Source organism: Sturnira hondurensis, unplaced genomic scaffold (genome assembly GCF_014824575.4).
Source record: "Sturnira hondurensis isolate 20B ecotype Veracruz unplaced genomic scaffold, ASM1482457v3 Scaffold0009125, whole genome shotgun sequence".
Lineage (NCBI taxonomy): Eukaryota > Metazoa > Chordata > Mammalia > Chiroptera > Phyllostomidae > Sturnira > Sturnira hondurensis.
In genome coordinates this window covers 1,036,351-1,061,500 of record NW_028081756.1, presented here as the reverse complement: position 1 = coordinate 1,061,500, position 25,150 = coordinate 1,036,351, and the positions used below count along the sequence as shown (strand labels likewise).

General features: G+C 37.2%; 1 protein-coding gene across 1 annotated transcript in view; it reads left to right on the top strand.

The window, feature by feature from the left end:
- The first annotated feature begins 592 nt into the window (after window positions 1-592).
- Window positions 593-25,150, top strand: part of PTPN20 (protein tyrosine phosphatase non-receptor type 20) — a 105,026-nt gene continuing 80,468 nt past the window's right edge. The window contains exons 1-5 of the mRNA XM_037056654.1: window positions 593-664; window positions 1,044-1,046; window positions 7,764-7,861; window positions 10,293-10,402; window positions 23,645-23,647. Coding sequence (XP_036912549.1) covers window positions 629-664; window positions 1,044-1,046; window positions 7,764-7,861; window positions 10,293-10,402; window positions 23,645-23,647 — 250 coding nt within the window. The 5' untranslated portion in view covers window positions 593-628. The remainder of the gene's footprint in view (window positions 665-1,043; window positions 1,047-7,763; window positions 7,862-10,292; window positions 10,403-23,644; window positions 23,648-25,150) is intronic.

Here is a 25,150-nt window from a genome sequence, read left to right as displayed (position 1 = left end):
GATCAGAGAAAAATATATCTCTCTTGGCTTCTGAAAGATTCTGTGCAGTAGAATTAACAGAGTGAGCAACAATCTTGTAATAAAGCCAGCAATGATTTTTATAGGGATGATTTACATTACATTCTTCAATAAAGCCTAAAATAGCTTTTAATTTATATTTACATATTGCTAATGTATTTATTAGTAATAATATGAAACTTATGTCACATTTTTAATCTAAAAAGTAGACTCTGAAACACAGGAGAATTTTATTCTGTAGATTCCTGTGCAGTTTCTGTGGGTCATATATTTAGGATTTACCTGAAGAATACTTCCTTGAATAATATAGAAGTAGGAGCAAGGGGATTGCTCCACAGTTTTCTGAGGATACTCACAGAAAAAGAATCATGTTTGCTATGTCAGTTTTTCAAAGCAAGGAGAAAAGCAAAGGTAACATATGAGATAAAGATGAAATGACTAAAATAGGAAAAGTAGGTGAAAAGTCCCTTCATGCAGCTTGACTTTTCTTTCAGTTTCAGTCATTCCTTCTGTGTAACACTTTGTACATGATTAATTCTTTCTTTCTCTTTGATTAGGAAAAGATCAAAAGGGAGATGATTCTAATGTGGAAGACCTGAATTTCTGGAAGATGCCTTCATCAAGTCAGAGAAAGACACCTAGATCAGTGACTAATGAGGTAAACCTACAAAAAGTTGGGTCTCTACTAATGATCTGTGGCTAATACTGAAATCACTGACTAAGCTCTCAAAGAAATGGGTGACCATTTTGTTTACCTTACCACAGTGATATTTTCATTTCTGTGTTACTCTGATATTGAAGGTAACCAAAACAGGGATTTGAAAGGGTGGAACTTTATGCAGTTCTAAATAAAACCACTTTTGATGCTATCCTGGAAATTTTACACATTTTGGCACCTATTTCATTCTATGCTACTAACAGATGCAAAATAAATTTCACATAAACATTGAAGAAATTTTAAATATATCAATGATCAAATTTTTATTTGACAGAGACAGCTTGGTGCAGTGTCTCCAAACTATAAGAAAGTAGAGGGTTGTAAAAAAATTTGGGGCAAAAATCTCTCACCTTGATACAGTACTTTCCATTTGGAGATACTGACAGGTTTAGTGCACCAAAAGGGCAATACATTTTCATCTTCCGAGTACCTTGCATTTTTTCATCTTATCAAATCTACTGGAGCTTTGGGACATCCATGATTTGGGTCTTCCTGCTTACTTCCTATAAGTTCTAGCATGAATAGAAATAAAAATCATTATCAAGAATAATCCTGCTTCCCCCACTGTCCAGTTTGGCCACCACCCTCACTCATGGATGACAGTTGTGCTGCTGCTTTGAAAAATATCTTTGAAGATTGGTAGATTATTGTGTGTGTGTGTGATATGTAAGCTGGTCTTATCAAGGGCACCACTGTATCTCTGGCTAACAGTCTCTAAGTTTTAAGGTACTTCTGGGCTCTCAGACCCACTCTTCATAAGAATGATTTTCTTCTTGAAGGAGAGATGATTTAAAAGTGAACAACTTCATAGAATGTCCTGGGCATATCTAACTCAGGACATTTATATAACTCTACTTGCCTCTCTTCTAGAATTGAATACATTTTATAGTTTGTTTTTCCTTATGTCTTATGGCTTGACCTATTTGAATGAGTTTTGATATGCTTTAATGTTTCCTTTTAGAAAGGTTATCTTAGTATATTTCTGGATGTTTTTTTTTAATCTTTAGAGGGGAAGGGAAGGAGAGAGGGAGAAAATATCAATGTATGGTTGCCTCTTGTGGGTCCACGGCTGGGAATTGGCCTGCAACCCAGGCATGTGCCCTGACTGGGAATCAAATTGCGATCCTCTGGTTTGCAGGCCCATGCTCAATCCACTGAGCTACACCAGCCAGGGCTATTTCTGGATGGTTTTAAAAGTATGTTGGGAAAATCAGCTATTTTATCAGAATTTGCTTTTCTTATATTTCATAAGGCAATTAAATTGATGTTATAGACACCATATGCTTTTTCAGGTGTGATGCAGTTCCTAGGAATTGTCTAGATTCAAAGACTTACAGATGATTAAATTTGAAAAATAGATCAAGAAATTTTTGTTCATTTTATATATTTTAGAGGTGAAGAAACTAAGGTCTTAGAGAAAGCTGAAATGATTTGTTTATGATCATACAGCTCTTCAGTCACAGAGAAAAGGCCAGAAACCAGGGTCCTATCATCTAGTATTACTTTGTTTTCATAAAATCCTTAGAATATGCAGTGTAGGAAGGCTAATTTAGCCTTGTCAGAAAAATTTACCCAGCCTTTTCTTTAATTTGAAATTAATTTGATTTAGTGAGCAATCTACAAAAAGACCTGAAATCTTGATAATTTAGTATATTTCTCCTTGTGCCTTCTTGACCTTGCTAGCCAAATCACATTTTATTCAATCAAAGACATATAGTCCTAAGTGAAACTTTAGCTTGAAATGCAGCCATCTAGAACAGTTTGCTTCCTTGATAAATGTAATCAAGTTGATTTTGAAGCATGACTTGAAATATGTCTCAGGTGAAAATTGTGCTAGGACTTCCCACTCAGGTGGTATAACCTTTCCTTAGTAAATAAGTTGTATGCAAATTGCTTTTAAACTATTTTGTGCCGGAGATTGGAGGGATCCTGTTGATGTGATAGCACCACATCACTTCTTCTCTATCTCATTGCATTCACAATCTCCACATTTCTATTTTAATTATTCTGAAATTAATTTTTAGGGATTTATTATACTGATTAATATCAATAAACTAGTTCTCAGGTCTAGGTTAACTCTATAGAACTCATTTTATTTAATTTATTGGTAATGTATATAGTTTAATGAGGAGAAATCCTTTGGAAATATTTTTCCTTGATATTTTATTTGTTTTTTAAGATTTTACTTATTTGTTTTTAGAGAGAGGAGAAGGGAGGGAGAAAGAAGGGGAGTGAAACATCGATGTGTGGTTGCCTCTCTAGCTCACCCCATACTGGGGACCTGGCCTGCAACCCAGGCATGTGCTCTGAATGGGAATTGTACCCGTGATGCTTTGATCCAAAGGCGCATGCTCAGTCCATTGAGCCACACCAGCCAGTGCTCCCTTGATATTTTAAAACAAAATAGTTAAAATACACAAATTAACACTAACAAAAGAGAGCTGTTGTAGCTATAGTAATATCAGACAAAGAGACAAAAGCAAAAAACGTTAGGCATTAAGAGGTCACTACATAGCACTGAAAGGGTTAGTTCACAAGGAAGGTATAAATTTTAAATTTATAAGCACCTAATAGCTTCAGAATATATAAATTAATATTTGACAGGATTATAAGCAGGAATTTATAAATTCACTATGATAGTACAAAATTTAAAACTATCTCCTAATAATAGATTAGACAGTTAAGAGTATAGAAATTACCCTCCAAAAAATAATTAGCAAGCTCAGTATAATGAACATAAATAGAACTTACATCCAAAAATTAGAGACCACATTCTTTTTAAGCATACATGGATCATTTACAAAACTTCACCCCATTCCAAGTCAAACTATATCTTAAATAATCTTGTAGACTGACTCTGGCCTCTAACATAAAGAAATTTGGTAGAAGTTGACCACAAAAGGATAAAACATACATTCGGAATGTAAAGATATGTACTTCTAAACTCATGGATCAAAGAAGAAATCATAAGAAATATAAAGTATTTAGAATAGAATAAATACAAAATTACTACATATGAAAATCTGTGGTTTGTTCATTATGCAATGGTTAGTAAATATAATGGTATAATCTATATCATTATATTTACAATGATACCAGCTAGTAAATATATAGGAGTAAATCTAAGAAAAGGTGTGAATTGCCTTTATTGAGAATATCATAGAATGTTATAATAGCTATGTCATATTAATGAATAATAAGACTTAATGTAATAAAGATAACAGTTATCCCTAATTTAAACTACAAAATTAATTTAACTTAATTTCATAGCTCTTGTGTGTGTGTGTGTGTGTAATTTGATCAGCTGATTCAAAAACCTGGGAAAACAGAAGGCCATGAATAGGCAAGGAAGTGTTAGGTAAGGAAGGAAAAGCATGTATGTGGTACAGGGGGTGAATGGAACTGCAGGTTATCAAAACTTATTACAAGGCTATAGGAATTAAGCAAATATGTAATTAAGCAAGTGGCAAATAAGACCAATGAAACTGCATAGAAATTACAGAAAAATACCCATTGATGCATATACAGGAACTTTTTATGTGATAGGTAGCATTGCAGATAGAATGGTCTGCTCAGTTAGTGGTGCTGGTATAATTGGTTATTCCCATAGGAAAAATATAACTGCATTTTTACCTATGAGTAAAGGTCATGAGAACCTTTTCTTCTTCACAGTGAGAAAGTAATCTTTTGTTAGCCTTCTGGTATCCTTTTTCTCTGGAAACCTAATAAGGGTGAAATATCATCTGAGTTATCAAGCAGCATTAGTTATGGGAAAAATGGCTCCTGGATAGGAAGGTTTATGACTAAGACAATAAATGTCTTGTTGAAAGTGGAAATGGGGTGAGTGTGGGAAGCCTTTTCCTGTGACTCCCAGAGGTCCGGTTTGTGGAGTGTTACAAGAGACACTTTTTTTTTTGCTGCTTGAGTCTTCTCAGCCAGGATGACACGGGCGAGACCACCCATGTGGTCTCGCTACCTTCACCTGAGCTGACATGAGAAAGCTCTTAGGACTCCTGATACAGGCAAGTGTAATATTGTCCTACTGATGTGTTGTGGCTGTTCTTCTATATTCTTTGGCACCAGGTGTGGCCTATTGGGTCTTCTCAATGTCCAGTTGAATGCAAGATCATCATTGGTGGTTGAGCAGAGAGACAAAGTACACTGTATACTGAAATTGATTCTTGGTGAATTAAATCCTTAAATATTAAAAGCAAAGCTTAAAATATTTTAGAAAATTCTAGGAGAATTAATATTTTTCTTACTTGCATAGAGATTTTAAAAATACATGTTTTATATATTATTCAAAACAACAATTAGCTAGTCTACCAGAAGCTAATACATTCTAAAATAATAAAGTTATTGGTAAAGTATGTTAAGTTTATATTTCTGATGTGGACCCCGGCTCATGGAGTCTGCCACATTGTGGATGAGGCACGAGAAATTCACACAGACTACCGAGTCCTGTGGAGGAAAAGGGATGGAATGGCCTCTCTCTCAAGAGGAGAAAAAGCCTTGACCCTTACCATGACAAGCCTTTATTTCTTTTCTGGGCGAATTACATGATGGTCCTCATTTACTATGCAGAGGTTCCCTTTATTTTCAGGCAATGTTTATTCATGTTATACTAAAAACTCAATAAGCCACATGTTTTAAATTGTTCAGCAAAATGAATATGCTTGATAGGAGTTCTGGGTAGTTGTTTATATCTTTCCATTAATGTGCTTGGTTTTTAAATTGTGTTTGGGTTCATGTTCTGGAATGATGGCTGTGTATATGCCCACAAGAGGTACTTCAGGTCTAGAAAGTTTTATGGAATCAAGCAAAACACATACAACTAGCAAGAGGGGAAAAGATTAATAAGTTTTACAAAATTAAAGTAATCAAAGAACACTGCAAGACAGACGAAAATGCAGGACATAGGCTGTGGCTGGAGATGCTGCATGAGAAATAGGATGCTGCAAGAGATGAGGGTGGGAAATTGGAGGCTAGACCATAAAAGGCTGCCTGGACTTTGGACCTGCTCTTGTTGCTCAGGATGCTTCCTTTGCTTAGTACTTCTTCTTTTTTTTAGGTACATGGTTATTATGCACCACTATACTCTGTTACTACATTAACACTTATCACCACTATAATTTTTATATGCTTGCTTGTATATTTCTCCTTTTCCTACAAGACTATGTATGCTCCACAAGGGCAGAACACAAGCCTCTTTTGTTCATTGTTTTATCTGCAGCATTTAGAAGAGTATCTGTATATAATAGGCCTCCAGGCAAAAACTGTGAGTGAATAGATTAATTGAAGCAGAAATGAGGGCTAAAATATTGATCACTGAATCTGTATTTTAATGTCTTTCCCCCTCTAATTATTATTCAATTCTGTTTATTGGTAGAGTAGGTACTGTACCAGAGGCTCCAAATGGAGTGAAGCATACTAAAGTCAATTGGGCAGTACTAACTCTCATGGCAGAGAAAAGCTCTAAAATACAGATAAATATAATATTGGGAATGTTCATTTAAAAAATTTTTAATTTTAATTGTTGTTTAAGTACAGTTTTCTGTCTTTTACTCCCATTCATCCCACTCCCCTAACCCCCACACCTCCCTCCCATTTTCATGCCCCCCTAGTTTTTGTGCATGTGTCCTTTATACTTATTCCTGTAAACCCTTCCCCTGAAATTCTCTCCCATCTTCCTTCTGGACACTGTCAGCCTGTTCTCTATTTCAGTGTCTTTGGTTATATTTTTGCTTGTTTGTTTGTTTTGTTGTTTAGGTTCCTGTTAAAGGTGAGATCATATGGTATTTGTCTTTGACTGCCTGGCTTATTTTGCTTAGTATAATGCTTCAACATAATAAAAGCCATATATGAGAAACCTACAGCCAACATCATACTCAACTGGGCAAAAACTGAAATCTTTTCCAGTAAGATAGGGAACAAGACAAGGTTGTCCACTTTCACCACTTCTATTCAATATAGTATTGGAAGTTTTAGCCACAGCGATTCAGACAAGAAAAGAAAATAAAAGGCATCCAAATCGGAAAGGAGGAAACAAAACTGTCATTGTTTGCAGATGAAAGGATAGTGTACATGGAAAATCCTTTAGCCTCTGCCAAAAAGCTGCTCAATCTAATAAATGAATTTGGCAAAACAGTGGGTTACAAAGTCAGTATCCAGAAATCAAAGGCATTTTTGCATAACAACAATGAAACAGCAGAAGCAGAAATCAAGAAAAAAATCCCATTTGATATAGCAAAAACAAAAATAAAATATCTGGGAATAAACCTAACCAAGGAGGTAAAAGACCTGTATGCAGAAAACTACACAACCCTGAAGAAAATCAAGTAAGACACAAACAAATGGAAATGTATACCGTGTTCATGGATTGGAAAAATTAACATCATCAAAATGTCTATACTACCCAAAGCAATTTACAGATTCAATGGGAATGTTCTATTTACAATAAACTCAACAGTCATTACAAGAATCTCTGGGTTGAAATCATAATCTTTTTCCTAAGAAAAATAAAACTTATTTTTTAAAATCAACTTTTGAAAAATAACTTGGGTGATTCAATAAAAATTACTTATTTATGAATAGTACTATAGTCTATTATGACAGATTAGAAAATATTTAATAGGGAGATACACATTTCAAGTGATTTTCCAGGAGTAAAAGTCACATTGTGATTATGGTTTTAATTGTTATTAAAGAACTTATTATTTTTAATATTAAAATTTTTTTATTACAGTTGACATATAATATTTTATTAGTTTCAGGTGTATAACATAATTATTAGATATTTACATGCCTTACAAAGTAATCCTCCTGATAAATCTAGTACCCATCTGACACCATACATAATTATTACAATATTATTTGACTATATTCCCTATGCTGACTTTACACTCCTGTGACTGTTTTTAAAACTGTCAACTTTTACTTATTGTTTTTTGAGAAGCTATAGAAACCATACTTTTAATTCATATGTTTATAAAATTTTAGCCAGAATATTCTATTCTTATGCCTGTAGGTTTCTGAAAATGAAGGTAACTCAGAAAAGGTAAAATTCTCTTTTCAGGATCTCCAACATAGTGACTCTGAAGATTTTTTTAAAGAGCCTACAAAAAGGTATAACTAACATGTTTATTTAGTTTTCAGTTTAGTCATTTTAATAACTAGCTAGCTCTCTAAATGGAGACAAATGTTTGATATATCTTTTTCAAAGTATAGCTCTTTGTGGTAAGTACAACTTGATTTGGCTAGAAGTAGGATATATTTCTGATCTCATAAATATGACATTAACACAAGAAACAGATATTATTTAAAGAATTTAATTTCTCTGTCATCTCAGTAATCCCATAGTTCCCAAGGTTTGTAAATGAGGAGCCACTGTACTTGAGGTCAGGTGAAGCTCATTGTGCAGTGAGACTTTATTAGAAATTATGCCTGTTTCTAGAAAGAAAATAATGTGCTAGAAACAAAAGAACTGCTAGCATGGTGAATTCCTGGTACTTTGTATGAAAAAAATTAAAGAACCAGGAACAAAGTAAATTTTCATCAGAAAAAAACAAAGAAATAGGAGGTTTCCTGCCCATAAAATGTTCATATTTAGGTGTTATATGCAAAAACATATCAAATAAGGAAACATTTTATTGAGTCATATTTCATTAGATTTTTTTTTAAGTTATATTACCTATAGAGACTGGGATAGTACTGCACAATAACGTGTATAGTATAAATCTTGTATGTACAACTTTCAGAAGTGCATTAAATGAATAAACTATATGCTAATAGTATATAATAATTAGCAGATACTAATTATATATTGAGCACTACTTACAAATGCAAAACACTGCATAGTTCTTGCTCTTTAGTTTATAGTTTAATTAGGATAAATATGAAAAAGACAAATTTAAATGCAATATAGTAACTATTATAGAGTTAAAGTCCAAGGACTTTTGAGTACAGAAGACAGAGAAGTATGGAAGAGGGGCATTATTTACCATTTCCTTGGAGAAAATATATTTTGGTTGGATTTAGGGTCATAAATAAATAGAAATATAGCAGGTGAAAAGAGAGGGAGGAAAATTTCAATCATGGGGCAGAAGTTTGAGGAAAGGTAATGAGTTGTGAAAATACCTTATCAATGGTGGGAAATGTTATGTGTCAAGAATTGTAGGGTACGTGTGAATTGGAATGCCAGAAAGCTTCAGAAGATGAGAGATGGAGCCAAAAATATGGCATGAGTCAAAGTGTGAAGGAACTTGATATGTGTAAACTTAAGACGGAGTATACATTTTATTCTATCTGTTAGAATGAAAATAAAGCATAGATACAGCCCTTGTTTTATCTATCTATCTATCTATCATCATCATCATCTATCTACCTATCTATATATATGGAGGATTTTTGAGAGCAAGGTAGAATTTAGCTGGCAGGAAATGAAGAAGGAGAAAGAAAAGAAACCTGAAATTTCCACAGAAATGAAAAAAAAAAAGCCTTTATTTTGTTAAGGTTAAAGCTTGAAGTGCATGTAGAGACGATAATGAAAAAGTAGGCAAAGACCACATTGCCAAAATTCTAAACTTATGTGTCCAGTAGAAGCCTTGGTTTATCTTGAAGATGGTACACAGATATAATAACATTTGTATTTTAGAGAGAATTTTCCCTGGACATTAAAGACTAGACCCAGAAGTCAAAGTAAGAGGTTTTTACTAGGTGGAGTTATAAACGAAAGTGCAACAAGATCCAAGCAGATTGCACAAGTGAGTAACCTAAGTGGTGAGAAACTGGAAAGAAAACAACTGAGTGTGGATTAGTATTTGAAAAATCATTAGAAATAGAGCAGTAGTTAGATGATGATAGAAAGTTTAAAGAGTTTTCTATCTTTAAAATGAGAGAGAATTGAGTATCTTTGTAATATGGAAGAATATGTTGATAGGGAGTGATTATATATAAAGAAATTTTAGAAAAATGTCTCAGAGGAGACAGCATTCATGGTAGTTGAGAATGTGCAAGGATTAATTCTGAACAGGAAGTAAGGAATACTGAAGAACACTGATGCATCTAGGTATACGTTTTAAAAGTAAGTTGAAAGAGCTCTTGTTTTTTGGGCTGCATTTTCTAGAAAGCGTTGTATTTTTACTATAGCAGAGCATTAAGGACAACATGATGGTGGTAGTTCAGAATTAGCTGTAGTGGAGGAATGGTAGAGGAAACAGACCAGAGATACACCAATGTTTTCCAAATGGCTCTGCTGATACAAGAAAGTCCAGTAACCCTAGTACTGTTTTCTCACAGCCCAGATAAAAGAGGAAGAAGTTGAGTAGGTGAATAGATCCAAGGTAGCTAGTTTGCAAGCCAGGTAAAAGTGGGAGATCAGATAATAGGATTTTAGAATTATCTCTTTGGAAGTGGGTCAGTTCCAGGTGCAGATAATGGAAGTGTGTGACTGAATTGAAATGGAGGTTAATGTCAATTTAATAATTACTGAGGATTATCTGGTATCTTTTAATGTGCATGTTCTTTGACATGAACACTATACAAATTTATTTTCTAGTGAGAGTGAACATAGTATGTGGACAGCCAGTGGATCCTTTCTAAGAGACAAGTGGAAGAGTGAGGATGAGCTTGCAGGGCCATCCCAGACTATTTCTCCTCATCTGCATGGTATGACTTCATCCTATTTCTAATAGCAAATTCTTCAAGAGGCTATGTTTCAGAGGTATGCACAAAGAAATTTCTAATATAATGCAGGAAAGAGCTGGGAAAACTCTTTAAAATGAGGGAAAACAGGATTTTCTAGGTTTTTCTTTTAAAACTAAAGAAAATGCTGCACATTCTACATTCAAATGGGCAAATTCTTATTCTTTAAATATTTTAACATATCAAATGTAATATATTAAAGTGAGCTACTTTATGTTTTCTTAAGCTAGGGATTATAGATTTGTGTAGAATTGAATATGACCTCCCTCATTTACCTAATTTTAATTTGTTGCACAGTATGTATTTTGTAAGTAAAATAATATTTTTTGGATTACACATAATCCACAATTTACACATATTGTGGGGGGGAAGGAAACACAAGTATGTATAATATAATAAATCATAATACTGAAGAATATTCCAAGTATTTTCTGTGCATATATATTTACATTTGCATATAATACAAACATAAATATAACCATACATTATTATATTCATATAGGTACATACATAAAAATTTGTGGATGAGATTGGAGGGAGTCACATGCATACTTCAAAAACTATAGCGTTTTAGAGGATTTTAGAGATCACCTATTTCAACCACCCATCAAGTGCCAGAATATCTTCTCTAATGCCTTTTTTATTTAAAAAATGTCAAATATTATTAAGATATTATCACACTATGCAATTATTAAAGTACAAGTCTCATACAAAAGTAGTTTATAAGAAAATACTTTTCAAATATTGAAGTAAATTTACATATGGTAAAATTCACCTTTTTAGCATACAGTTCTATGAGGTTTTGTTTTTTTTCTTTTTTTCTTCTTCTTAAAACAAGCCCTTTAACATTTGTTGCAGTACTGGTTTGGTGTTAACAAACTCATTTAGCTTTTTCTTGTCGGGGAAGCTCCTATTTCTCTTTGACTTTACATGATAGCTTTGCTGGGTAAAGTAGCCTTGGTTGTAGCTCTTTACTTTTTGTCACCTTGAATATTTCACACTACTCCTTTCTGTCCTGAAATGTTTCTGATGTGTAATCAGATGTCACTCTAGTTGGTGCTCCCTTGTAGGTAACTACATGCTATTCTTTTGCTCCTGTCAGGATTCCCTCCTTGTCTTTAAGCTTTGTCATTTTAATTATGATGTGTCTCATTGTAGCTCTCTTTGGGTCCAACTTTTTTGGGACTTGCTGCACACTCTGAACTTGTGTGTCTTTTTTCTTCACCAGATTATGGAAGTTTTCAGTCATAGTTTCTTTTTTAAAATAATATTTTATTTATTTATTTTTAGAGGGAGGGAAAGGGAAGGAGAAAGAGAGGGAGAGAAACACCAATGTGTGATTGCCTCTTGCTCACCCCTAATGGAGGCCCAACCTGGCCAGCAACCCAGGCATGTGCCCTGACTGGAAATTGAACTGGTGACCCTTTGGTTTGCAGGCTAGCATTTAATCCACTGAGTCACACAAGCCAGGGATCAGTCATAGTTTCTTTAAGTAGGTCCTCAATCCCTTGCTTGCTCTCTTCTCATTCTGGTATTCCAATGGCACAGATGTTGTTACACTTCATGTTTTCCAAAACATTTCTCAAGCTCTCCTTATTTTTTAAAATTATTATTAATTTTTTTTTGCTGCTCTTCCTTGGTGTTTTTTTCTACCTTGTCTTCCAAAACACGGATTCAATCCTGTACTTCATCTAACCTACTGTTTATTCCTTCCAGTGTATTATTTATTTCAGATATTGCATTCTTTATATCTGACTGGCCTTTTTATGGATTCTATGTTTATTTTTATGCTGTTGAGTATCTTTATAATTATTACTCTAAATTCTCTGACTGATAAATTGCTTGCATCCATTTCATCTAGTTCTTCTGGAGAATTCTCTTGTTCTTTCATTTGGGGTTTGTTTCTTTCCCATTTTGGCTGTTTCTTTGTATTTTCTGCTTTAGTTATTAAACTAATCAATCCTTAAACTGACCAGTTGCTATCTAATGAAGCTGTAATCAGAAACTAGGCTTAAGCACTACAGGCAGAGTAATTCCTATGGGCAGGGCTATTGTTTCCCTTCAGTCTGATGCCACTACAAGAGGAGTGTTTTTCCTGAGAAAGACGGATTCTGCAGTATGGGGAATGATTCAGCATAGGGATCCTGGTAGCTGTTCCTTTAGTTCTCTCTTCAGAGCCACCAGTGCCAGGCTCTCCTCAAGTGTGTCTTGTCCACTTTGCCTTCCCTCTGCCAGAGCCCAGGGTAAATGGCTGCATATGAAATTTTGTCCATTGGCCTTTTAAGAGGCTCTCTGTGTCTCCAGCCATCTCTCCCTGGCAGAGAGAAACTGTGCTGCTTTTCACATCTGGAAGTTATATGGATTCCTTTATGGCTCTTGTGCTATAGGTTAGAGAGCCCAGTTTGAAGTTTAGACCCACATTTCTCAGGGGGAACCCCAAGGCCACTGAAATATCCCTCCAGAACTTCAGCTGCTGCAATGGGAGCACAGCTTTCCCTCCTGCACCTCCTATTCACTGCCTACTAGTTTTGTTGTAGTGAAGTCGTTTCTCTTGTCTTTCCCTGGTTATAAGGCTTCTCTCCAGCTAGTGTTCAGTTGGTTATTCTGGATGATTTCTCTGCAATTTGGTTGTAATTCCAGATTGGTCTTGGGAAGAGGTTAGTGTAGCTTCCACTTCTCCATCTTGGATCTGAAAGTCCCTACTTTTCATGACTGAATATTTCTTGTCAATCCTTTCTAGCCTGCAAAGTTTCTTTTGAGAAATTAGATGACAGTCTTATGGGAACTCCCTTGTAGGTAACTAACTGCTTTTTCCTTGGTGCTTTTATGATTCTCTCTTTATCTTTAAACCTTGGCATATTAATTATGATGTGTCTTGGACTAGGCCTCTTTGCATCCACCTGATTTGGGAGTCTCCATGATTCCTGGACTTGCATGTCTATTTCCATCACCAAATTAAGGATGTTTTCTTTCATTTTTTTCAAATAGAGTTCCAATTTCTTGTTCTTTCTCTTCTTTTTCTGGCACTCAATGATGTGGGTATTGCTCCACTGAAAGTTGTTCCAGCTGCTACCTACATTTTCCACATTTTTTTGGATTCTTTTTTCCCCTTGTTGTTCTGATTGGTTATTTTTTGACTCTCTACATTACAAATCAGTTTGACTCTCAGCTTCATCTGCTCTACTATTGTTTTCCTATAAACTATTCTTTATTTCAATTAGTGTATCCCTCATTTTTGACTGGATGTTTTATGTTGCTGAGGTCCTCACTAAGTTTCTTGAGCATCTTTATTTATTTTTTTGAGAATTTAAAATTTTTATTTTTTAAGGAATTTTTATTGATTATGCTATTACAGTTTTCCCAATTTCTCCCTTTTATCCCCCCTCCTCCCTCCAGCATTCTGTCCCCCTTCAGTTGATGTCTATGGGTTGTACATATAAGCTCTTTAAGTTCTCCATTTCCTATAGCATTTTTATCTCTCCCCATCTATTTCATGCCTACTAATTATGCTTTGTCTTCCCTATACCTTTCCTCCACAGTCCTCTCTTCCCCTTCTCCACTGAAATCCTTCCATGTGATGTCTATTTCTCTGATTCTGTTCCTGTTCTAGTTGTTTGCTTAATTTTTTTTCATTGCTTGTCTTTTAGGTTCATTTGTTGATAGTTGTGAGTTTGTTGTCATTTTATTGTTCATATTTTTAATCTTCTTTTTCTTAGATAAGTCTTCAACATTTCATGTAATAAGGACTTGGTGATGATGAACTCTTTTAACTTGACCTTAATCTGGGAAGCACTTTAGCTGCCCTTCCATTCTAAATGAAAGCTTTGCTGGATAGAGTAATCTTGGGTATAGGTCCTGGACTTTTATGACTTGAAATGGTTCTTTCCAGCCCCTTTTTGCCTGCAAGGTTTCTTTTGAGAAATCAGCTGATGGTCTAATGGGAACTCCTTCATAATCTTTCCTGTCCTCTTGCTGCTATTAAGATTCTCTCTTTATCTTTAATCTTGGGTAACTTAATGATGATGTGCCTTGATGTTTTCATTTTGGGTTCAACTTCTTTGGGACTCTCTGAGCTTCCTGGACTTCCTGGAAGTCTATTTTCTTTGCCTTATTGGGGAAGCTTTCCTTCATTATTTGTTCAAATAAGTTTTTAATTTCTTGCTGCTATTGTTCTTCTTCTCGCACCCTTATGCTTCAGATATTGGAACATTTCTGATTGTCCCAGAGGTTCATAAATATCTCTTCCCTTTTTTGAATTCTTGTTTCTTCATCCTGTTGTGGTCAGGATGTTTATTTTTCCCTTTTGTTCCAAATCATTGCTCTGAGTCCTGTTTTTTTTTTCCCTATCATTGTCGGTTCTCTGAATATTTTGCTTTATTTCATTTTGGGTATCTTTCATTTGTTTGTTTTTTTTCATTTTTTTGACCAAGCTCAATCAGTTTTGTGAGCAGTTTGACTACCAGGGATTTAAAATCTCCATCAAATAGGTTGGCTATCTCCTCATCACTTAGTTATTTTTCTGAAGTTTTGCTCTGTTCTTTCATTTGGCCATATTTCCTTGTCTTGGTGCCCCTGTTAAGTTGTAAAGAGGCAGGGCCTTAGGTATTCACCAGGGCAGGGCAACCCTCTCTGCTGTGCTGTGGTGCTGCCTGTGGGGCATGGTTCAGAGAGGGGAAAATACAGTTTGGCTCCTCATCTCTAGCCCACTTTCTAATGAACCCTTGTGTGAATTGGGAGTTTCTCCCACCATGGCAACCACTGTAGTCCACAGTCAACTCTGAGTCTCAGTTTCACCTTAAAGCAGCCTCACTTATGTGTTCTGCTGAGTTGCCATGGTTTTTCTCAGCTGACCCTGCCTCATGTAGTCCACCACCTTGCTGCAGGTTCTTACCAGTCTGGTTGTTCTGGTTGCCTTTTTCTTTAATTCCTTGGTTGTTGGAGTTCAATGCAGTTTGATTTTCTGGCATTTCTGATTGTTGATTTTAGATTGACCATTATCCTCCTTTTGGTTGCATGAGGAAGCAAAGGGTTTCTAAACTACACCTCCATCTTGGCCAGATGAGCTTAAGTATCTTTATAATCAGTGTTTTGAACTCTGTATCTGACAGATTGCTTATCTTCATTTTGTTTAGTTCTTTTCCTGGAGTTTTGACCTGTTCTTTCATTTGGGCCATGTTTCTTTGTCTCCTCATTTTGTCAGCCTCCCTGTGTTTGTTTCTATGAATCAGGTATATCTGCTATTACTCTCTGTCTTGGTAGTGTGGCCTAGTGTAATAGGTATCCTGTACAGTCCAGTGGCACAGTCTCCCTTATCACCCAACCTGGGTACGTGAGATGCATCCTCTGTGTGAGCTGAGTATACCTTCATCTTGTAGTTGAGGCTTGATCGCTATTGGTAAGTTAATGGGAGGGATTTGCCCAGGGCAGTCAGCTTCAAGGACTGGCTGTGACCATTTATCACCAACCTCCACCCTCCATGGAGAGTCAGCTGTGCAGGGGCAGGGTGTTCGTGTTCTAACATGGTCTGTAGTGATCCACTGGATGTGCAGGCTCTGGAGTTTGTTGTGGGCCAAGGTCATCCCCCACTTGTGTTACACCCATGGCCACCCTGCTTGAGGAGTCAACAATCTGAGATGGCTGCTACTTGTGCTGGGCTTGGAGATTCCAAGGTGAAGCCAAGTTGAGAATATGGGATGGCTGCTGCTAGTGCTGGGCCTGAGGCCACTTAGTAAGTGGTACAGGAGCTGGATACTGAAAACAGCTGTCACTTGTTTAATAAGATTTAGGAAGTTGTGAAGCATGAGCCAAGACCAGCCATTTATATGGAAAAGCCATGGTTAACAGTTTCAGTGGACCCATAAGTTGGGTGGGATGAGGTCTTGGGGATCTACAGGGTGGGGCAAACAGTGTTAGCCAAGTTGATGAAGTCTTAGATATGTCATCTGACTACTAGCTCTATGGCTTTGTTGGGAGAGTACTTAGAAAAGGGAAAATGGCCTCTGCCCAACTTCCTGTGTGGGAAAAAGTTGTCCCACAGCTCTTGCACTGATACTGAACACTTGTTCCTTTCTGCATGTCATGTGTCAGCTTTCCAAGCTGCTACCCCAGTGCTGGAGTTCAGAGGGAGTGAATCTTAATTAGTCCATGTGTGTGTTCTTTAAAGGGAACTGCTTGGGACTCCAGAATTTTCTTCTACTGCCTTAATTCCCACTGCTTTTTATAGACAGAAGTTATGGAGGCTTATCTTCCTGGCACTGGAGCCCTGGGGTGGGGAGCCTTGTGTGAGACTGGGACTCTTTGCTCTGGAGATATCCTTCCTAAATTTTTACCTGCCACATGTGGATATGGGACCAGCCCATTCTGCATGTGAGAAAATTACTCAGGAAATTGTTGAATCATCACAAAACATCATTGCAAAACAGCTTGCATCCTGCCAGCTGTTTATAGTAAAATGTGAGAAGAGAGAAATGAAGAGAGAATTGTTACACAAAAATGAACTGGAACTTAAATGTTTGGAAAATTTGTAGCCTATCCATATTGCAAAAAGAGAAAGAGAGAGAGAGAGAGAGAGAGAGAGAGAGAGAAAGTTTGATAAGGAAAGTAGTAAGGGTGAGAATCAGGGACCAAATAAGCCACCAATAGGAAGCCAGGCATTGTTTTCAGAGCAAGAAGACAATAAACTTTCAGAAATCATCAGGGCTGCCACTCCCACTACAGGCTCAGAGTGTGTTAAAAGGGTTGGGAGGGGGGATAGCAAGGGGAGAGCAGATGAAGGACATAGAATGGTCTTTCTATGTGAGAATGCAGAAAGCAAGCAGCCATTTGTAAACCAGGAAGAGACTATTCACTAAGAACTTAATCATGTTGGCACCCTGACCTTAGACTTCTAATATCCAGTACTATGAGAAATGTTTGTTGCCTAAGCTACCCAGTCTAAGATAATTTATTATGGCAGCTCAAGCTGACCAAGACAGAACTGACATCAATGGGCACTTCACTAAAGAGGAAATATGTAAAGGCATTCAACCTAATTTTAAAGCAGGGAAGTGAAAATTAAACCGCAGTGAAATAATAATTTATACTAATAGTTAAACATTAAAAACTTATGACAGTAGTCAATATTCATGAATATGGGCATAATAAAAATAATAGCATTTTTAATGTGCACGTACCCTATCCCCTAGCATTTCCTTTCCTAATTATTTAGCTTAGAGATATTCTTTCCCTTTCACATCAGAACACATATGCAAGAATGTTCATATTGTTCTCATTTGTAGTAGCCATAAACTGTAAAAAAATCACATGTCCTTCAACACTAAGAATGGGTAAATTAGTTGTGGAATATTTTAAAATGGACAGACTTATCTAGATGTAGTCTCAACATAAAAGCCAAGATTTAAAAAAACATATGATTCTATATGTATAAATTTGCAGAGTACTTAAAACAGCATATGTGGTAAACAAAACAAACAAAATCAAAGGAATGATGGCATAATCCAGAATAGTGATTATCACTAATGGAGGAGAGGAAGATACACGGGAACATGAGGCAATGATAATGTTCTTTTTTCTTTTTTCTTCAAAGACTTTATTTTTAGAGAGCAGGGAAGGGAGAGAGAGAGAAACATCAATGTGTGATTGCTTCTCATGCTCCCCTTACTGGGAATCTGGCCTGCAACCCAGGTATGTGCCCTGACTAGAAATCAAACTGGTGTTCCTTTGGTTTACAGGCCAGCACTCAATCCAATGACCCACACCAGGCAGGGCACTAATGGTCTTTTTTAAATTGGGTAGTATATTAACATTTTATACCTTAATGGTATTTTACTTAACTGTTAATTTTGTAAATACTCAATACTTAATAAAATATTTTTAAAGTCCAAATTCAAAAAATATAAACTTACTATATGCTTGCATTAATAAAAGTCAATACAGTGAAATATAAATAATTTCATTATCTAAAATCCTGACTCAGTGATAACAAATATTAATAGTTTCTCTATAAACACAAATACATAGGCTTTTTGTTTATAGTTTAAATAAATATTGAGCTATAAATTACTCTATAATGTTTTTAAACAAAGTATGCTATGAATATATGTTAATTCTAACATGTTAATAGCCACCTAATATTCTGTTATATAGGAATACTATAATTCACCCACTCTCCTTCTGACTTTTTTATTACTAATCTGTGATTCATATTTTATACATATTTTCTATGTACTGGTGCATTTATTTTGGTTAGAAGGTTGCTAAGCCAAGGTATATGTTTATTTTATATTTTAGTAGACTATATTAGATTCCTTTCCAAAAGGTTAGAGCAATTTATTCTTGCTTTGTTTGAAAGGGTTTTATTTCCCACATTCTTAACATCCCTAGGTAATACTTTGTTTACCTTTTGCCAATCTGATGGATGAAAAATAGCACTTCTTTTTACTCTAATTTACATGATGCTGATTGCTAGTGAGAACAAGTATCTTATTTATGTTTATTAGACTGTCTTTCATTTGCATGTTTACATTGTTTGTCCATTTTTTCTTATTACAATATTTTGACAGGTATAATGCACACTTTTTTCCTGAAATTTTAAGGGAAAAATAAGGATGTGTATTATACATGGGACTTATGATTACATACTATGGGTATAAGTAATGCCTATAATAATCCCATGTATAATGCACACAAAAACCTGGGTATGCATTATACATGGAGGCACATTGTGCATGGCAAAATATGGGGTAATTTGTAGGCCCTCTTCACATGTAGGAAGTCTTAACACCTTGTCTCTGACAAATGTATTATAAATTCTCTTCCTACCCCATACTTTAAGAACTGAGATCTTCATAAGGAGACTTTATGAGACTACATAAACATTTTGGGTTTCTAAAATGTTTAAAAAGGTCTTCTTTATGAGAAGAATATACAAATACTCTCCTAAATTTTCCCCAGAATTCATTCTTCCTTCCTTCCTTCCTTCCTTCCTTCCTTCCTTCCTTCCTTCCTTCTTTCCTTCTTTGCCTCAACTGGTGCAGCTAGATTGGTCAGGTCCCAAGGGAAGGTGAGGGGGAATTGAGAAATAAAGAGACAGGGTCAAAGCAGGGTCCAGTGGAGTTCCTTTTCTGGGATACAGAGGAGGGAACTGTTTATTGGTGAAGTCAGGCTGTACATATTGAGCCAGCTTTGAGCGTGAGAAAGACAAACTGCGAGGCTAGGTACATTTTATTTTTTAAGAACATTTGCTGCTCCTTCTTGGTACAGTGATATAGTAAGCAGCCAAGTCATTCTTTTCCTATAACAATCTATCAGGCAGTCTTCCATGGCCTAGGACAGCTGTGCTGAACCCGAGGCCTGCTTTCAACTCCCTTGGCATGCTTGGCTCTCCACATCTTTCCCTTTTCTTTTTTTCTAATTGCACCTGATTCAGCTTTACTCATGTATGGAATGATTGGGCTTCCAGTTTTTGGCAGACTTGGGGAAAAGCACAGAACATAATTAACAACAATCCACCTAAGCCAATGAGGTATCATAAGGAATGCTTTAACAAATTAAAGGGATTAAATCCCTACAATTCTTGTAGCAGATTATGGGCTATTTGAGCAGGGTCAATTACAGAAAGATGCACATTCTGTATTTGCAGTATTTCAGAATGTAATTGCTTTATGTCTAAACTTATGTTTCATGACTCCAAATTCCCATTAGATGGTTTTTGACCTTGTCCCGGTCCCATACAGAAGTATTATAGGGGACAGGAGTTATATAAACATACATGTATTGAGGATGGCATTGAAGCTTGGAATGGAGAGTCAAGGCTTCTAGCCTATCTCCTAAGCCATTGACTACAGCCTCTAAGGCATTAAATCTAATCTAAATCTATTTTGGCCTCTAACTTTAAATCTATATTCGCTTGATCTCCTAATGCTATTGACACACTATGAGCTAAATTGTTAACAAAACCAGCATTATGAATACTTTGTGTTAATGCAACCGTGGCAGTACTGGCAGTGCTATGAGTGTTATTAGAGCAATGATTCCTGTAATGATGAGCCCAACGGCTCATCACGTGCAGGTTAAAGACTTTGGTATTTCTCCTAGGACTTGAAGCCCTGTGTCAGTATACCAAGGGCCAGCCAGATTTATAGGAAGCATAACAAAAGGAGATTGATGCAGAATCAGCAAAGCCCTACTTTGATTGTAATGAGAGATGCAATTAGTAAGATTGCAATTACGACACTGGACCAAGAAAGTTTGGTCCTGCAAAGTAATATTTACATTCCCTACTACAATAACAAGGTGGTTGCACACAGGCCCACAACCCATATGCCTAATGGATTCCCAAGTCAGATATACTTCCTGCAGACATGTTAATAAACTGGAGGGCCACTCCAAGATGACAAATATCCTTTTGAAAAAATCCCTTTCCTGTGGTTAGGATATTGGAGATGAAACTGCCAGAGGTCTAGTACCAAATGTTAGAATGAGCTGGATGCAAGGGGTGGCTCCAATCATAGAGTATAAGTCCAGTTCCAAAAACATTATTCATCATAGGCAGGATGCTGGCATAATCAGCCCATGGAGGGAATCCACTCCATGTAACATGAGAGCCATTAGGGCAATAAGGAAATGGTGGATGAGAAACTTTCACAGTTCAAGTTGTGTTAGGAAAACCTTATTTTGACACAATCATAATATATTTGGCAACGTCCCATGGACCTGTTACATTAGCAATGTCTGCCTCCCCTCCCATAAGCTGTTTTACATTCCTGTTGTAGGTAAACATTCCCTGGACGAACGTGAGGAGACTAGCAAAGAGGGGGCTTGCTAGCTTATCCCTCATACAAATAATTGCCATAGGACTGTGCCACAATATGTTTAGAGGTAGAATCCCCCATGAGACACATGTCATTTACAAACACCGGGATCAAGGGTTCTTCCCAGGGGGCTGGGAACAGCAATGGGAGTTCTGGAAGGTAAGCCCAAAAAGGATCAGTGACTCCCACACCCACCTGGATAGCAGTGATAGCTAACATGGCTATGAACAGGGTAGAAGCATCGTGGGGAGCAGATTGCTGGTTGACCAAGCCTTGTGCTTGCTAAGTCAGTTTCTTCAGTTGTCCCCATGTTGGAGGTTCAGCCTGACCGGTGCTAATAGCTAGCAGCTTCAGCATGCTCTCCCTGGATTGTCTGGGGCTTATCCTGAGCCATTTCATCTTTCTCTCCAGAGTATCCAGGAGTGAAGGCTCCTGGGTTCCATCACAGATGTGGACCAGTCTCTCTGGGACCCAAACAGGTCAGGATGCAGATCTAGGGAATAAACGCACATATCCCCTTCCCCTTGTTAATATAGCGTCAGGACCCTACCATTGGTCTGTGGCAAGACCCTTCCACTTGGCAGAAACTAGATCCTTGATAACTGAAAATGACTGGTGTTTTTCTGCAGGAGTAATCCCTTGCTCATCACAATTTAAAAAATTAAGAGTATATAAGGCTAATCCTAGCTGTCTGGACTATTAGTATATCTCCCCTTTTTGTTTTTCAACATAGGTTTTAAGGGATCTGTTAGCTCACTCTACAATGGCTTATCCCTGAGAATTGTAAGGGATGCCAGTGACATGAGTGATCTAAAAGTATGTACAAAACTGTTGAAACACCCTGCTGCAATACCCAGGTGCATTATCAGTTTTGAGCTGTGTAGGGCATCCCTTAACAGAGAATGTCTGGGGACAGTGAGAGATGACATTTTTAACATTTTCTCCAGTGTGACAGGAAGCCCATGTGAAATGAGAAAAGGTATAGATGGTTACATGAACCCATGCCAATTGGCCAAATGCAGGGATTCATGTAACATCCATTTGCCATACATGGCTGGGTCAAAGTCTGTGAGGACTGACCCTGACAACAGGTGAGGAGAGGTACACAATGCAGCTAGGGCACTTTTTGATAATTTGTCGAGTCTATTCTCTAGTAATAGGGAACATTTTTCAAAGGGCTGTGGCATTGACATGAAATTGGGATGTGCATCTGTGGCTTGTTGCAAAGGGGTATGCACCAGAGCAGAGACTAGCAGGTCAGCATTATGATTGCCCTCTGCTAAGGGTCCAGGTAATTGACTATGAGAGCGAATATGTTTAATAAAAAAAGGAAAGGGTCTCTTGTGGACTAAAGATTGTAATTTGATAAAGAGGTGGAACAATTCCTCAGAGGTCATGTGTCCAAAGATTGCTGACTCAATATGTCATACAGTATGGATGATACAGTGACTGCCACTATAAATATTTATGGGTTCTGCAACAAAATGAGTTAAGGCCATACAGACAGCATAGAGTTCAACACACTGAGCAGATCAATAAGGGCTGGTTTCAACTCAAGTTTGCTGAGGGCTATAAACGCCAGCTTTTCCTGAACTTGACCCATCAGTGAATACTACTGCTGCCCCTGAAAATGGGTATTGAAGTTACAATCCTTGGAAAGATAAAGGGATGTCTCTGAGAAAACTGAAGGAGTTTATCAGCAGGGCAATGATTATCTATTTGACCAGGATAAGCAGCTAGGGCTATTTGCCAATAATCTGCATTTTCACACAGCTGTAGTTGTTGGGCAGTAGAATAGGGGACTACAATTTTATTTGGCTCCAACCCTTACAATTGTTTCCATCGTCGTCATCCTTTACTGATTAACCAGCAGACAGCTTCTGGGTAAGGCAGTAAAGATTTCGTGGGGAGGTGGGAGGCATGGAGCCATTCTAGAACACCCTGGGTTTGCCAAATAGCCCCAGTGGGAAGATAAGGTGTGGGTAAGACAAGGACCCAAACTTCTTTAGTCAAGTCAACCCAGGTGACCTGAGAGTCTTGAATAGCTTGCTCTACTAATTGTAGAGCCTGCAGGGCAGTTTCCTCAAGTTGCAGCGGGGAGGAAGGGTAAGGGCTTCCTTTGAGAATATTAAACAGTGGACTGAGTTTTTCTGTAGTTAATTTTAATGTTGGTTGGATTCAATTAATATCACCTAGTAATTTTTCAAAATCATTGAGGTTTTTGAAAGAATCTAATCTGATTTGTAGATTTGGGGGATGAATGCATCATCCTTCAATAATATAAAAGATGGGTGTTATTTCTGCACCTTTTCCAGGGCTATTTTTAAGGCCCACTTTTCTAATTGTAGAACTACTTCTTGGAACAAGGAGAGGAATAACTCCTCACTTTGATGAGACAGTAAAATATCATCCATATAGTGGATAATATAAGCCTTGGGGTATTTGTCATGAATAGATTGGAGGGCTCATGTCACAAACTTTTGACAAAGAGCTGGACTGCTGGCCATGTCTTGGGGTAGTACCCTCCAACAGTAACACTGCATGGGCACCTGTTGATCGATGGGAGGAACAGAAAAGGCAAACCACTGACAGTCTTCAGGTGAAAGCGGGATAGTAAAAACCACATCCTGCAAATCAGTGATTATAAGATGTTAGTCCTGCTCTGGGTGGCATAGCTCAGTGGATTGAGCGTGGACTGCAAACCAAAGTGTCACTGGTTTGATTCCCAGTTAGGGCACGTGCCTGGGTTGCAGGCCAAGTCCCCACTTGGGGGCACACAAAAGGCAACCACACATTGATATTTCTCTCCTTCCCTTCCTCTCTCTCTAAATATAAATAAAAATAAAAATAAAGAAAAAGACGATAGTCCCAAGGGATTGCTGTAGGAGAGGGTAAATCAGGCTGTAAAGGGCCCATAATTTGCATGGTGTCATTGACCTTACGCAAATCCTACAACAATCGCCACTTTCTTGATTTCTTTTTTATGACAAATATAGGAGTGTTCCAAGGACTCATAGCAGGCTGAATATGGTGGGCTTTTAGTTGTGCTTGTACTAATTGTTGAGCTGCTATTAATTTCTCCCTTGTGAGGGGCCACTGGTTTACCTACACACAGGTGTCTGACAACCAGGTAGTAGGGTCAGCCATGGTTGCCAGAGGGGAAGCTTTCACCAGGGCCCCTACCCTAAATTCGAATGTTGAGTTTGCATCCCTAGTCCCAGATATTTTGGGTGAGGGGCTGCCTCAATAGACATTGTCCTACCTTGGTGTTAACTCCAAGCCCTTGATGAGGCAACAATCCTTCATTAAACATGATTTGAGTTACAGTTTTAGAAGGGCTGTATAGATATACACCCATTTCAGATGATATATCTCTTCCCCATAAATTCACAGAGACTGAAGGAAGGACATAGGGTTGGAACCATCCTGAATGCCCTTCAGCATCCTGCCACTTGACAAATTTTGTGCTTTGCGGAGGAGTCTGAATTTGTCCTACACCCTGTAACTCAGTACATACCTCTTGAAGAGGCCATGCCTGTGGCCAGTGAATTTGAGCTATAATGGAAACATCAGCTCCGGTATCTAGGAGACCTTTAAGTGACTTTCCTTCTATGGTAAGGTTCATTTGAGGCCGTGTCTTTTTAACCACTTGTATCCAAAAGGTAGCATCAGAGGAACCAAAGACTTTGCTCCCTTCTGGTTTGTCACTAATAACCTTTCCCATGGCTTATAAGGGAGGAGTAGCAATTGTGCTATCCTTGTCTCTGGCAATATTTGAATAATGAGAGGCTTGTGATATTACTCAACTCTCCTGTATAGTCTTCATCTATTATTCCAGGAAGAACTTTAGCAGTGAGACTGCTTTGCCTTAAAATGAGTCCTACTGTGCCAGAAGGCAATG